Source organism: Nicotiana attenuata, unplaced genomic scaffold (assembly GCF_001879085.1).
Source record: "Nicotiana attenuata strain UT unplaced genomic scaffold, NIATTr2, whole genome shotgun sequence".
NCBI classification, from domain to species: Eukaryota; Viridiplantae; Streptophyta; class Magnoliopsida; order Solanales; family Solanaceae; genus Nicotiana; species Nicotiana attenuata.
The window spans coordinates 197,410-210,470 of NW_017672203.1; the positions used below are offsets into that span (position 1 = coordinate 197,410).

The 13,061-nt window shown below is 34.8% G+C and overlaps 1 protein-coding gene across 1 annotated transcript; it reads right to left on the reverse strand.

Moving 5' to 3' along the window:
- Positions 1-1,538: 1,538 nt before the first annotated feature.
- On the reverse strand, positions 1,539-11,242 carry LOC109212291. The gene is made up of 4 exons (XM_019375924.1): positions 9,010-11,242; positions 5,936-6,027; positions 5,235-5,354; positions 1,539-1,607 (listed from the first exon to the last, which is right to left on the reverse strand). The coding sequence occupies exons 1-4, from the start codon at positions 11,240-11,242 to the stop codon at positions 1,539-1,541; spliced, it is 2,514 nt and encodes an 837-aa protein (XP_019231469.1).
- Positions 11,243-13,061: the final 1,819 nt, after the last annotated feature.

The window sequence follows — 13,061 nt, forward strand, 5'->3', positions numbered from 1 at the left end:
ATAGCCATATTTATAACTAATAATTAAAAAATAACTACAGTTTCAAAAGTAATGGAAATTTAGTCATCACTTTTTCATATAAAGATAAAATTTGAACAGAAACACCCTTAAAAATCCGGAAATACAATTTACATATGAGATTCTAAAATAGTGTGTTGGAGTTCCCAACATAATATACGGGAAATTTATATACAGGAGCTCTATAATCCATTATATTATGCTAGGACTTTTCATATGCTGGAGTTCCAACATAATATGCTGGAAGTTTATACGCAGGAGCTCCATAATCTCGCATATTGTACTGGAACTCTTTTTGTTTTAGCAAAATAATGGTTATTTTTTAATGACTTTGCAAACACGGATTATATTTTGATTTTCAGTCCGAACTCTGCATTTTCTTTAGGGATCTTTGCCGGATTCATTGTTTATAGTCGGTATACATAGACTAGACATGAATTTTTCATACGTTATATATTAATCGAGTATATTTAGTTTAAGCGGTCAGAAGTGCGATGATTTAGGTTTATTGTTTTTTCTCTTTTTTAACTTCCCCATTTGCATCTCACACCCCATATTTACATTAGCTTAAGCAAGATGCGTTTTAGTGTTAAGAATCTTGTTTAACTTTCAAATCTTTGATCCGCCTCTAATAAATTATATTTTCGAAAACTCTAAAGAAGATCATTTATTTGAATGCATCATTTTTTTTTATTTTTGGATGATTGAACAGAGAAGAGAATCGGGCCAACATCATGTTCAAAAGACAACATCCTAGTAAACCAAAGTGCCTCAGGGACACTACCGAGTGGCATTCCAACATACACTGCCATTGTCGAAAATGTTTATGTCTCAGAAGGAAGTTGTAGCATCTCCAACATTCACTTGAGTTGTGGCTGGTTTAGTGGTTTAGTTCAGCAAGATTAATAAATCCTACAATTTTCAGAAGACTTAAATTTAATGATTGTCTTGTTAATGATGGAAAGCCGCTCAAACCAGGACAGTCGATCACTTTTCAATATGCAAATACTTTCAAATATCCTCTTTCTGTTTCTTCTGCTACCTGCAGCTAGATGTGGTTGCTGTGTAATATATATAGTTTATTTCAGTTTGGTATAGAATTTGGAAGTGTATTTAATTAGTTGAATTGATTATATGATTAATTACACTGCTATGGTTTGCATTGGCTATTCTGTGTGAATCTCTGTCACGACCCGGATTTCCCACCATCGGGAGTCGTGACGGTGCCTACTATTGAAACTAGGCAAGCCAAGTATTAAAACATATTCTGATAATATTTCAACAATATAAGCAAAACGAGACATTTAAATAACAACGGAAGTCTTGAAACATAGATAAGTGGAAAACAAATGCGGAAGTTTAAATACAATTCTACCCAGAACTGGTGTCACTACTCACGAATTACTAGAGAGTACTACAAACAAGGTCTGAATAAGAGATACACTGCTGATGTTTCGATACAAAAAGAAAACAAGCTAAGTACAATAGGAAGGGACCCCGGCCTGCGGACGTCAGCTAGGTTACCTCGCAAGTCCCTGGACTGAAGTCAGCTCCCGATCAATACTGCTGCCGAGGTCCAAAAGCTGCCCCTGGATTTGTGCAAAAAGATGCACTGAGTGTAGCATCAGCACAACCGACCCCATGTGCTAGTAAGTGCCTGGCCTAACCCTGGCGAAGTAGTGACGAGGCTAGACAGGACCTATCAAAAATAACCTATGCAGATATATATATGTACAAGGGAAAAGAGTACAGAAATTAAACAGTTAAAGGGACATGGAGCATGCTATGGGGGGTGTGGCAGTTCAGATATAAAATCAGTAGATAGAGAAAAGAAACTGTACAATTACAACAACTAAGGAAAACAGGATAATCAACAGTTGCACGGCACCAACCTTCGTGCTTTTACTCTCATTCTCACCAAGACGGTCAAGTAAAGTGCACGGCATTTACCTTCGTGCTTTTCCTCACATAAACTCTCCTATCAGGGCACGCAATGTTCCTTCGTGCATTAATGATCAAAACATAGCACGAAATGACCCTTCGTGTATAATATTCAAACATGGCACGGACTGATCCTTCGTGCATTAACATTCAAACATGGCACGGAATGACCTTTCGTGCATTAACACTCTTCCTCACCCAAACAACAATCACAACCAAACAGGGCGAGGGGATAGACAAACAATATTAAACATCCCGGCAAGGGAGAACAAGTAACAGCTAAGTCCCGGCAAGGGTACAACTAACAACTCAACTATCCCGGCAAGGTAGAACACATATAATACTTAAATCCCGGCAAGGGAGCAACAACAATAATAAACTACACGTCCCGATAAGGGAATAATTAGATCACTTTCTATTTTGAGCACTTCTTACTCAATTGTAATATTCTCATTCGAGCAAACGCTCCAAGAGTGTACAAATCATAATTCATCCTCAAACTCTTCACGTTTTATGAAACTTATCAATTTAACAAGGAAGAGGTATCACAGAATCCGAACAAACACCAATGAGACTCACGTTCATGCTAGACTCCAGCGTATAGATACTCATCACCATGCCTATACACCGTTCTCGACAATTAGCAAATAGCAAACAACACTCTAATCCTATTCCCTCAAGCCAAAGTTAGAACAAACACTTACCTCGGTCCAAAGAATAGCAATCAACCCTCAAATACCGCCTTTCCTTTATAATCCGACTCCGAAACCACGATATCTAGGCATAATTAATTCAATAATATCAATAACGACTCAATAACAAAATCCCATAGCCTAGATATGAAGTTCCTAGCATTCTTCCAAAAATACCAAAATTCGACCCCGGGACCACATGGTCCCAACTCGAGGCTCGGACCAAAACCCGATCACCGATAACCCCACGAGTTCAAATATATAATTTATTTTAAGATTGTAAATGCCTAATTTTTGCCCCATCTTTTTCTTCTACATTTTACTTATATATATATATATATATATATATATATACGTGTATATATATATATATATATGGGAAAAGGTTACGGCATTATATACACACCACCACCTGATCAGCTGGTATACGTTGATGATTTTGCCCATAGTGGCCGATATGATATGATGGGATTCCTTCAGAGGCTTGATGATGTTATGAACACATGTACCTATGCACGACATGACATTCATACGCATATGCATGACACTATAAGTATTTCATGATTTACAGAGTTATCCAGACTTACAGGTTGAGTCATTTACTCTAAGTTTCTTCCATGTCTTTTATATACTTATTTATGTGCCTTACATACTCGGTACATTATTCGTACTGACGTCCTTTTGTTGGGGACACAGCATTCATGCCTGCAGGTATAGACAATCAGTTTGACGAGCCCTCATAGTAACGAGGTTAGAATTCAGCGAATGATCGGTAAGACTACAGCGGAGTCTATGAGTCATCGTGTCAGAATTTTGCTACAGACTTATGGGTAGACCGGTACCCTGTCCCATTTGATGTCAAATACTCTTAGAGGCTTTGTGGACGGAGGTTTATTTTGTACAGTATGTCAAAGGCCTTGACGGCCCATATTTATTCATGTTTTAAGAAAGATGGTTCATAGATACAGTGCTTTCCCAGTTATAGTTATACATTACGCGTTGTGGCCATGTTGGCCCAGTTACCAATGATAGTACGATAAGAAAGATATGTTACGTTGGTAGTTGATTGAGTAAGGCACCGGGTGCCTCGGTTTGGGTCGTGACATTATGGATAGTTACCTATAGTCAAAGACAAATGGATTCAACGTTTCAAATTAATAAATTCGACGTGTAAGATTCTTAGCATTGAACTCTTTCTACTTTTAACATTATGAATTCAGATTTAATATTTTAAATTTTAGTAGATTTCATATATAAATCTATGTTCTACATGAAAAATAGTTGGTTCGGATGCAACGTCCAACAAAGTAGATTGATGTGAATGTGATGCAAAATTCTGAGTCTATAAGAAAGAAGAAGCTTTCTTATACGCAGGGACTAGGTACGATGAGCCCGGGCTATGTCCGGGCCCAATAACCTTAAAGTTTTCATATATCCTCTATGATTATTTGAAGCAGTAGATTCAAAAGAAGTTGCACGGGGCAGTTTAGAGCTAAAGTATCAATTTTTTGAGCAATTATGCTTGCTACTTCATTTCCGCAGAAGTATAATTGTAAATCCAAAAGTGATTTAACCCTTCAGCAGTACTCAAAAAATAAAATATGTTGCTCTGACAGAAAGCAAGAAGTTATACTGATCCCAACAGTGGTCAGTTGCAGGGATAGGATCTATCGATTGACAAGCATCTAAACTAAAGTCCTTGTAACTTGTTACAAAATGGTGCACTTATCCACTTTATATCCATTTTTTTTCCAGTTGAGAGGCCAATGTACGTTATTTGCATTCCATGTGCTAGAAAATACGAACATTATATGAGTATCGTATTTTAGAAGTTAAATAAATATACATCATATGCTAGACTTTACTTCTCCTTTTTACTTTTTCATTTGATTTGTAAAAAATTAAATATTCGTTGCATATTTGTTATTAGTTTGGAATGGTTTGTTTGAAGGAATTTTAAAAACACAATAGACGCATGTCTATTGGTCTTCGAAGTGTTGGATTGAATTTAATTATCGAGAATCATTGTGATAGGTATTAGAATGTTGGATATTAAATTAAGATTTGGTTTGGACCAATTAGATCAATTGTGAACAAAAAATGTGTTCACAATTTTGTTTGTGCAAGTCGTCTGAATTTGTAAATGATTGATAACGAAGTTGTGACAATGACTAAAATATTGTACCACAGTAAAGAAGTAAACGAAAATTCACTTGACCCACATAGAAAAACCTCTGCTTTCAACATAATAAACCATCTTCACATGTTAGCTAGTATTTTTTTTTGCAACAGCGACAAAATGAGCTGAAGAACATCCTGAACAAATTCAAGCACATACCGTAAGATTTCAACCATAAGAAGTTCGGTTGTTGGAAATTTTTTGTTGTTGAAGGTCAGTGGAAGAGGGAAACATCATAAAACGAACTGAAATCACATGAGTTTTTGGTTAATAAGCTAAGTAAAAAGACAAAGGTCTACAAATAACTATAAATTGGGATTGCCATTGTCAGCTCGCATATACTTGTTCTTGATATAGACGAAATGACAGCTCACTGATGCACTTCATAAAATTTGAATCTTTACTGTTCCTGATGGTGAGTTAGTATTTGTTAAGGATTCCATAGTCATTTTCAGCTGCAACGTATACTGAAGCTCTTCAATTTCAATTCTCCGTTCTGCTATTGCTATCAGAAAAGTGGTGATCTACAAGAGGAAAACAGAGAAAATCAAAAATCAAGAATAAGCCTGTAAGAAACCAAAAAATAGATAGAGTAAAATTAATGAAAGAATATAAGTTTGTATTAGAAAGGCAAAGAAGGTTAAGCATCGGACCTGAGTAATGAATCTTTCTCTTGCCACTATTGACATAGTTGTTTTGAGCCCTAAGAGAAGAGCACCAATACATTGTCGTTGACTACCAGGTAATCAGGTTGTTACAACTGGCTCTTTTTTTCAAATCTCAGTACATGCACACTTTAGCCTTTGTTATCCAACTTTCACTTGCTTGCGGCAGAGTTTCAACCTGCCTTCCACCGAATATAAAAAACCTTAGAGCTCACACGCTCGTCTATCTGGTAGTTAAGTTGTCTCATGGCCCTTAAAAGTATATTGCATAGAGTGAGTAGCAGCATCTCACAATTGAGTAGGCATATTAAACAAAGGCAGCTTAATATAACTGCAATCTGAGGGTGGAGCATTTAGTAATAGCATATTAGAACATATTGAACAGTTATCCATATCGTGAACGTAGCAGTGTGAGAATTTTTTTGAACTCATATACTTACCTTGACAGATTGAAAGTGTAGTTGGCAGAAGACGATGTTACCAATATTGCACAAAAATGACCAAATGAGTCCACCTAAACCTTGTTGTTTATCTGAATAGTGAAGAAATTCAACAAATATTTATATTAGACAGATAAATATGATTATAATCATAGCTAGCAAACCTTGGTCGTAAGATAATTTAAGAAATTAATTTACTTTCTCAACAAACCTGAGATAAAGGCAATCTATTGGACATTACCTTGACTCCATCATAGCTTGACTCTATCATAAGTTATCATAAGATGCGTTGAAGCTCTTTAGCTTTTAGCTTCTGTCTGAAAATGTAGCTTTGACAAACACAAATATTATACAAATAACAAACTGAGGTAACTAAATCTGAAGGAAAAATGACCGCTTGTCTCATTTGTTAATTTGGACTTCTAATGTAGTCTAGCTGGTTGTCGCCCATGTATAGCCCGCCCTCAATGACGTAGTTTATATAAGATAAACTTTAAAGTGTTTAGTGATGTTCGATAATAAATATTTCATTTAAGAAAAAAAAATGTTTTTATCAATATTTTAGTGGCAGTGAATTGTTAAACATGGCCACACACTTTTATAACTGAACTAAAATTAAAATTATGTAAATGATATTTGTGTAAATCTTTTATTAAAGAGTAAGCGTTGACATCAGTAGTATAAAGGAAAACATCATGCGGTAAACGTTGTAAACTTTTGAAAATGTACATGCATTCAAGTATAATATGTTGTTGCAAAACATTTAGAGGCTGCTCCAATATCCAAAAATTAATATTAATTGCCTTCACAAACATAGGCACACACTACTTACAACTATTTACGCAAAAAATGTGGAACAATTTGTTAAGGCAGCGAACTATCTAAACCTTGTTAAAAGATCAGTCTCCTTGTTGAAATAGATTCTGGATCTTAGAATGCACAGAGCATTATCTCATTGTTGTTAATAGCAGCAAAGTATTTGTCACCTAACTGAACAACAAATCATGGATAGAACATAACATCATAGTTAACTATAGATGCCAGCAAAGATGAAAGTTACTAAGTTGGAAATCTAGAGGAGTATCTATACATAGTTAGCCATATTTTTCAGGAAAAATAATCTTTCATACAGAAAAGGTTTCAATTGGGTAGAAACTGAAAAAATAATAAGATATAATATCTTAAATTTAGTTTATGCATGCACATACTTTAAGTCTAGTAAAAAGCCTTGAATTTATCACAGAAGTACTTACTATTTGGCATGCTAAACGTCTGACTTCTTGAGGCTCTGCACCCAGATCAAGAATTATAAATGGTTGTGACAAAGTAGAAAGCAGACCAAGCAATGAACTGTTATGATCTTTGTTATGGTTGTGGGCCAATTTTCCTGCAATATGTTTATACAAGTAGAGAATTTAGACCATAAAGTTGATAAGAAAACTAAACAATTAGAGAACAATACTATTTGATTATCTGGTTATGGTTGCCAAGTACCAAAAATAGTATATTTTATTTTATCTTTTTTAGCATTGAACTCTCTGTTCTTTTATGTCTACACTGAATGACGCCCAAACCTAAAGCTAGCAGAATTATTGCAACCAATAATGGCAAGAAGCTGCGAGAATAACAGTTCTTTTTTCAAATATGTCTTCAGGATCTACAGAAGTATTCAGCAAAAGAAATTATACAGTTAAGGGAAACTGAAAAGGTAAAATGAAAATATTAAGATGTCATTCATTTCTAAAGAACTCAAACAATTTAGAAAATTTCGTCAAATAACATGTTAAAACTATTTAAAGAAACTTACCTTGGAATCATCAAGTAGTTTTGTGGAATATTATCTGAAGTAAGTTGATATTGAACGAATTCATTTTAGATCTCCATTGCAGAAACTAAGCCAAGCTCTTTCATTCATTCTGGAGAAGATAAGGAGATATCATATTTTCAACAGCTAAAGAAGAAGAAGAATTTTATTTGGTATACTATTGGAATCTGTCCAGAAATAGGCAAACATGTAAACATATAGATGCACACGCAAAATTATTAATCAAAGCAAGGTTTCAAGTATTAGATGTATATTCAAGAAAAAAATTACTTACCGGATAGTTAGTGCAATATTCAAGTAGTATTCCATCTTTAGGATCTTTAGTGAAGCAAGGATTCAAGATGCAGAGACACCTCAGTTAACATCTATGTGATATCAATCCAATTTGTAGATGCTGAGGATCAATTTTTTGTAGGATATCAGTCAGATGTACATCAAATCTCAAATAAGTGATTGCTCATAGTGTTACTGTTAATTCACAAGAGAGACGCTTGAATGATTTCATCATATACTACATTGTATGTTGTATGATCATCGTTGCTATCAGGTGTTGGTGGTCGGATCAATAATTTCACAGAACTTGAGTTTTTTGCTCGTGATAAAGCAACATAAAGCTGACCGTGGGAAAAAACAGGCTCTCGTAAATAAATTCCAACAAAATCTAACGTCTGACCTTGAGCTTTATTTATTGTCATAGCAAAACATAATCTAATAGGAAATTGTGTTCTTTTGAAAGGAATAGGCAGGTTTTCATCTTGTGAAGACAACAAAGGTATTCTGGGAATAAATACATGTGTGTTTTTCAAGTCACCACTTGCAATTTTAGCACTTATCACATGTCTTTCGAAATTACAACATATAAGTCGTGTACCATTACATAAACCTTCACACGGATTTAAATTACGCAGTAAAATAACGGGACAATTCTTTTTCACAGTTAATTTATACAGAGGCAAGCTAGCTGGGTGTAAAGTATGCAAGAAATCTTCATATTGACTTTGGTCGGTAGTTTCAATAGTTTCGTCAAACGCTACATATGTCCTAGATTCACCTAAAAATTGACTTATTAGCATATCATTTATTTCGTCAACGAAATCATTTTTTGTTGTCAAAATGACACGAGAAGTTGTAGAAGACATATCACAAGCAGATGTATATAAATCTAGATAAATTATTCTAAATAAAAGATTCAACGATTCTTTTTCACTTATAAAAGGAACAATGAAACAATCAGGAATTTCAATCTTACCTTGGCAATTTGTTTTTTCTTTTCCGCTCCCTATTCGCATCAAATATTCGCAAAAAGCAGGATCTGTTCTTGCTCGCATATTTACTGATAATCGCAATTTTTCAAATTGGTTCCAGATTTCAGAATGCAATAAACTTTCTCGTATGAAATCCTCTTTTTTTCCGCTCCGAACAACTGGAAGAGTTTGTCTGAAATCACCGCCAAAAACGACAACTTTTCCACCAAAGAGTGTCTTTGTATCCATTAGATCTTTCAGTAGTAAATCTAAAGCTTCTATCAATTGTTTTTTGGCCATTGATACTTCATCCCACACAATTAGTTTGGCATCTCGTATCAATGATGCAAGCGAACTCTGCTTACTAATATTACAGAAGAATTGTTCATCAATATTAATAGGAAATTTAAAACGGGAGTGAGCAGTCCGTCCTCCGGGAAGAATCGAAGCTGCAACACCAGAGGTTGCTGTTGCTAAAGCTACGAATCCTTTTGATCGTACAGCAGCCAATAATGCACGATACAAAAAAGTTTTGCCTGTTCCTCCGGGACCATCGATAAAAAAAGCTCCAGATTTATTCGTAAATATTCTATCAAGGATTACATCATATGCTTTTCGCTGTTCATTGTTCAATTTTGTTTCTAGTAATAAATCTTCTTCTCTAACAATTATATTTCTTTCAAAATGAGAATCTTGAGCCTCCCTAGCAGCAGATGAAGCTACAATTCTTTCTGGTACAAGTGCAAATTCATTTATATCACGACCCATTGAATGCAAAATGTTGTTAATATGATCTAAAGCCATACGGCGAATTTGTTTCTCATTCAAATGTGGCAAAATCTTGAAGTCTTCAGACATAGAATCTTCAAATCGGTTCCAAAGTTCTTTTGGGTTAGCAGGATTACAATATACCAAAAGTGTAGCAAATAAACGTCTTAGACTATAAGGCATTTGATATCTTACAGCTTCTGACATACAGTCAACCAAGTTATTATCACATTGTAATAATCCTTGTTTTTCTGCGGCTTCTCTAAATGTACTACAACATATTCCATTAACAGTTAGCAAATGTTGGTATGATTTTGGTCCTCTAATATTCATTAATAATAATCTAAGATAATATCTTTCCCCCTCTGTTGGATGAGATGTCACAATACGTCCAATAACAGTGCCCTGTTGTCGACGTGTCCACATTTTATATTGTTTGGACCATACAAAATATTCTGGAAATTCTTTATAGAGTAAATTTAGTTTCTTGGCATCTTTATTTTCTCTGTTCATCAAAAAGAATTCCGTCAACATTGTTTTTCTAATCATGGGATTATTTATAATTGCATTTATGGTCTGTGTGGCTTTAAAAGAGACAAATTGTTGTCCTTCAAGATGTAGCTGAAGATGATAAACAGATGGAGTCATTTCGCTAATGGGAAAACCAAATAAACGCCAAGTTGCCTCTGGTGGAGATACCCATCTAGCAGATTGATACTCTTTGATTTCATCTATTTCAATATTTGGATCATCAGCATGTACGAAAAAGGCAATTTTATCATGTCCCTTGCAGATATATTTATAAAGGTATTTGACAACTTTAATATCAGAACAAACTTCAACATTAATATGACAGTTAAATTTGCTCAGTAGATATGGATTGTAAGGAACCACCCACGAATTGTCAAGAAATTGTCCTCTAATATTTACACGTTTACCGTTATTTCGCCTTTTGTAAATTGGGTATCCATTTTTTCCTTTTGATGTATGATCAGCAAAATCTTTTGGATATTTGAACTTACAGTATTCTCGGTTCTTCATACAAGGACATTTAGGATTTAAACTACCACAAGGTCCGTGCATCATATGTTTAGTAACAACTGAAAACAGGTAATCATTCTTATCAGAATCGGGTATTTCAGCACAAACAACTCTATCATAAGCTTCCGGAGTTAACAATTTATATTCGTCTTTGAGTATGATAAGAAAATGAGCATGTGGAAGACCACGCTTTTGAAATTCAATAGTGTACATAAAAGCAACAACTTTTCCAAATATATTACTCTTTAGAATATCTGTTTTCATCTCTTCTACCTTTGCTCTAAACACACGACTAACTAAATCGGGCCTATTTTGTACCTCATCTGTTACCAATAAATGTTTTTCTATTTCTGGCCAAGATGGATTACATGTCATTGTCAAAAATATATCAGGTTTCCCAAAATTTTGCACCAACGCAATAGCGTCCATATATCGTCGGCGCATATCCCTAGGACCTCCTATAAAACTTGCAGGAAGAAAACTTTGTCTGCCAATGTTGCATGGCTCTCTCTCTCTCCGTGTCTTAGAACATCAAGAATCCCCGCTAACGCATCAATTCTAAATAAATCTTGATTAAATGAATAGAAATCTAACCTTTGAGTCTCAAGCTTGATGAATTCGTCAACTGAGTATTGTTGGAATACTCTTCCGGCATGTAAAACCCCATTTTCTTCATCGTCCCTCATTTGAAGCTTGTAACAATAATACTCACGGCATGACACAGTATTTCTTTTTCTTTTCTTTTTTTCCAGAAGTTCTGCTTCCATGTCAAGTAGCATGTCGACTGAACACATGTTTTCTACACTTGGTAGCTGTTCATTTTCACAATAAGTTCCATGGCTAATAGTATTATTCGTTCGAATAATTTTTTTAATACCACAATGCCATCCTTTTGTCCATAAGGAAATAGTAATGGATACTGCAATGGATCATAACAACCATAGTAGTAATTTACCAATTGGCTTTTACTACTATGTGTATAAATTCGAATATGTGGTAGAGAAATATTGGAACTACTTTCATCTTCTATCCATATTGCTGCTACTTCAGATGATGTCGGTAAGTTATATGTTCTTTGATCTAAACCAGAGTCGGACTTAAGCGCAATGTAGAAGTTTGATAATTCTGGAATATCTGTTAAAGATTTCAAAAAGATAGAGTATGGATTAACTTTTAATGTGTCCATCAAAGTCCTGATAACCGATTCATTAAGCTTGTCAGAGAATGCCATCCGATTTGCTAGTTCATTATCAGTATCATAGAAATATAACTGTAGATTTTTTGCTGCTTGACTTGAAGGCAGGAGGTCATTTATGAAATGATACATTTTCCCTTGAACTCTAAACGTATAAATACCACAATTTCTTCTTGCTAAATCTCTATCATAATTCACTCCAAGAGAAGTAAATGCAAACATATTGTTATACAATCTAACATAAGTACGAAAATGTTTGGACTCCTCAGAGTTTCCTAAATAAAGATTTAGCAATTTAGCAGGTAGTCCATAGTGAATCAATTTCACTGATCCATTATCACAACAAAATCCCGGTGATTCATATTGAAATCTTTTGGCTCTACAAAATTTGCAATTCGGCACAGTTTTCAGTATATAAGGACTATTGGGCAAGTCATTAGTGTTCCAGAGACACATTTTTTTAGATGTACGACCTATATATTTTAGATTTACCAGAATGGAAAAAGGTCAGTCCTGAAAAAGAAATGACTGAAATGACATTAAAGCTAGATGGAAACGAACCTTTGCTTGTAGCGTTACGCATGGTAATATTATATTGTTCACTACACGTTCCTGATGTAGACCCTAAGAAAAAACGAATTATCATATAAATTTGAGTCTTGAAAGATTGCACGACTTTGAACACTATACTTTCGCACTTACCAACTTCAAAAACGGGAGAACGATCATGTACATCTTTCCCATTATCAGAAAAAGTGGAATCATTAACTGTGAACACATTTATACTAAAACATAAGAGGAAGTTATGAGCATACAAAACATGTGAATCACATAGTTTATTCAAGGATAACAAAATGTCAGCGCGCAAACCTGTTCTCAAGGTAGAACCTGTTCTCAAGGTAGAAGATGAGGCTCCTGTTAGTGCAGCTCTCTGCTTCGCTAATTCTCTATTAAATTGGTAGCAAGCTGATACTTCAGTGGAATCACTGGTTGGATTCTGCTTTCTAGAATGAAGGTATGTCGTTCGGCGCTCCAGTAAATTTAGTTCTCTTT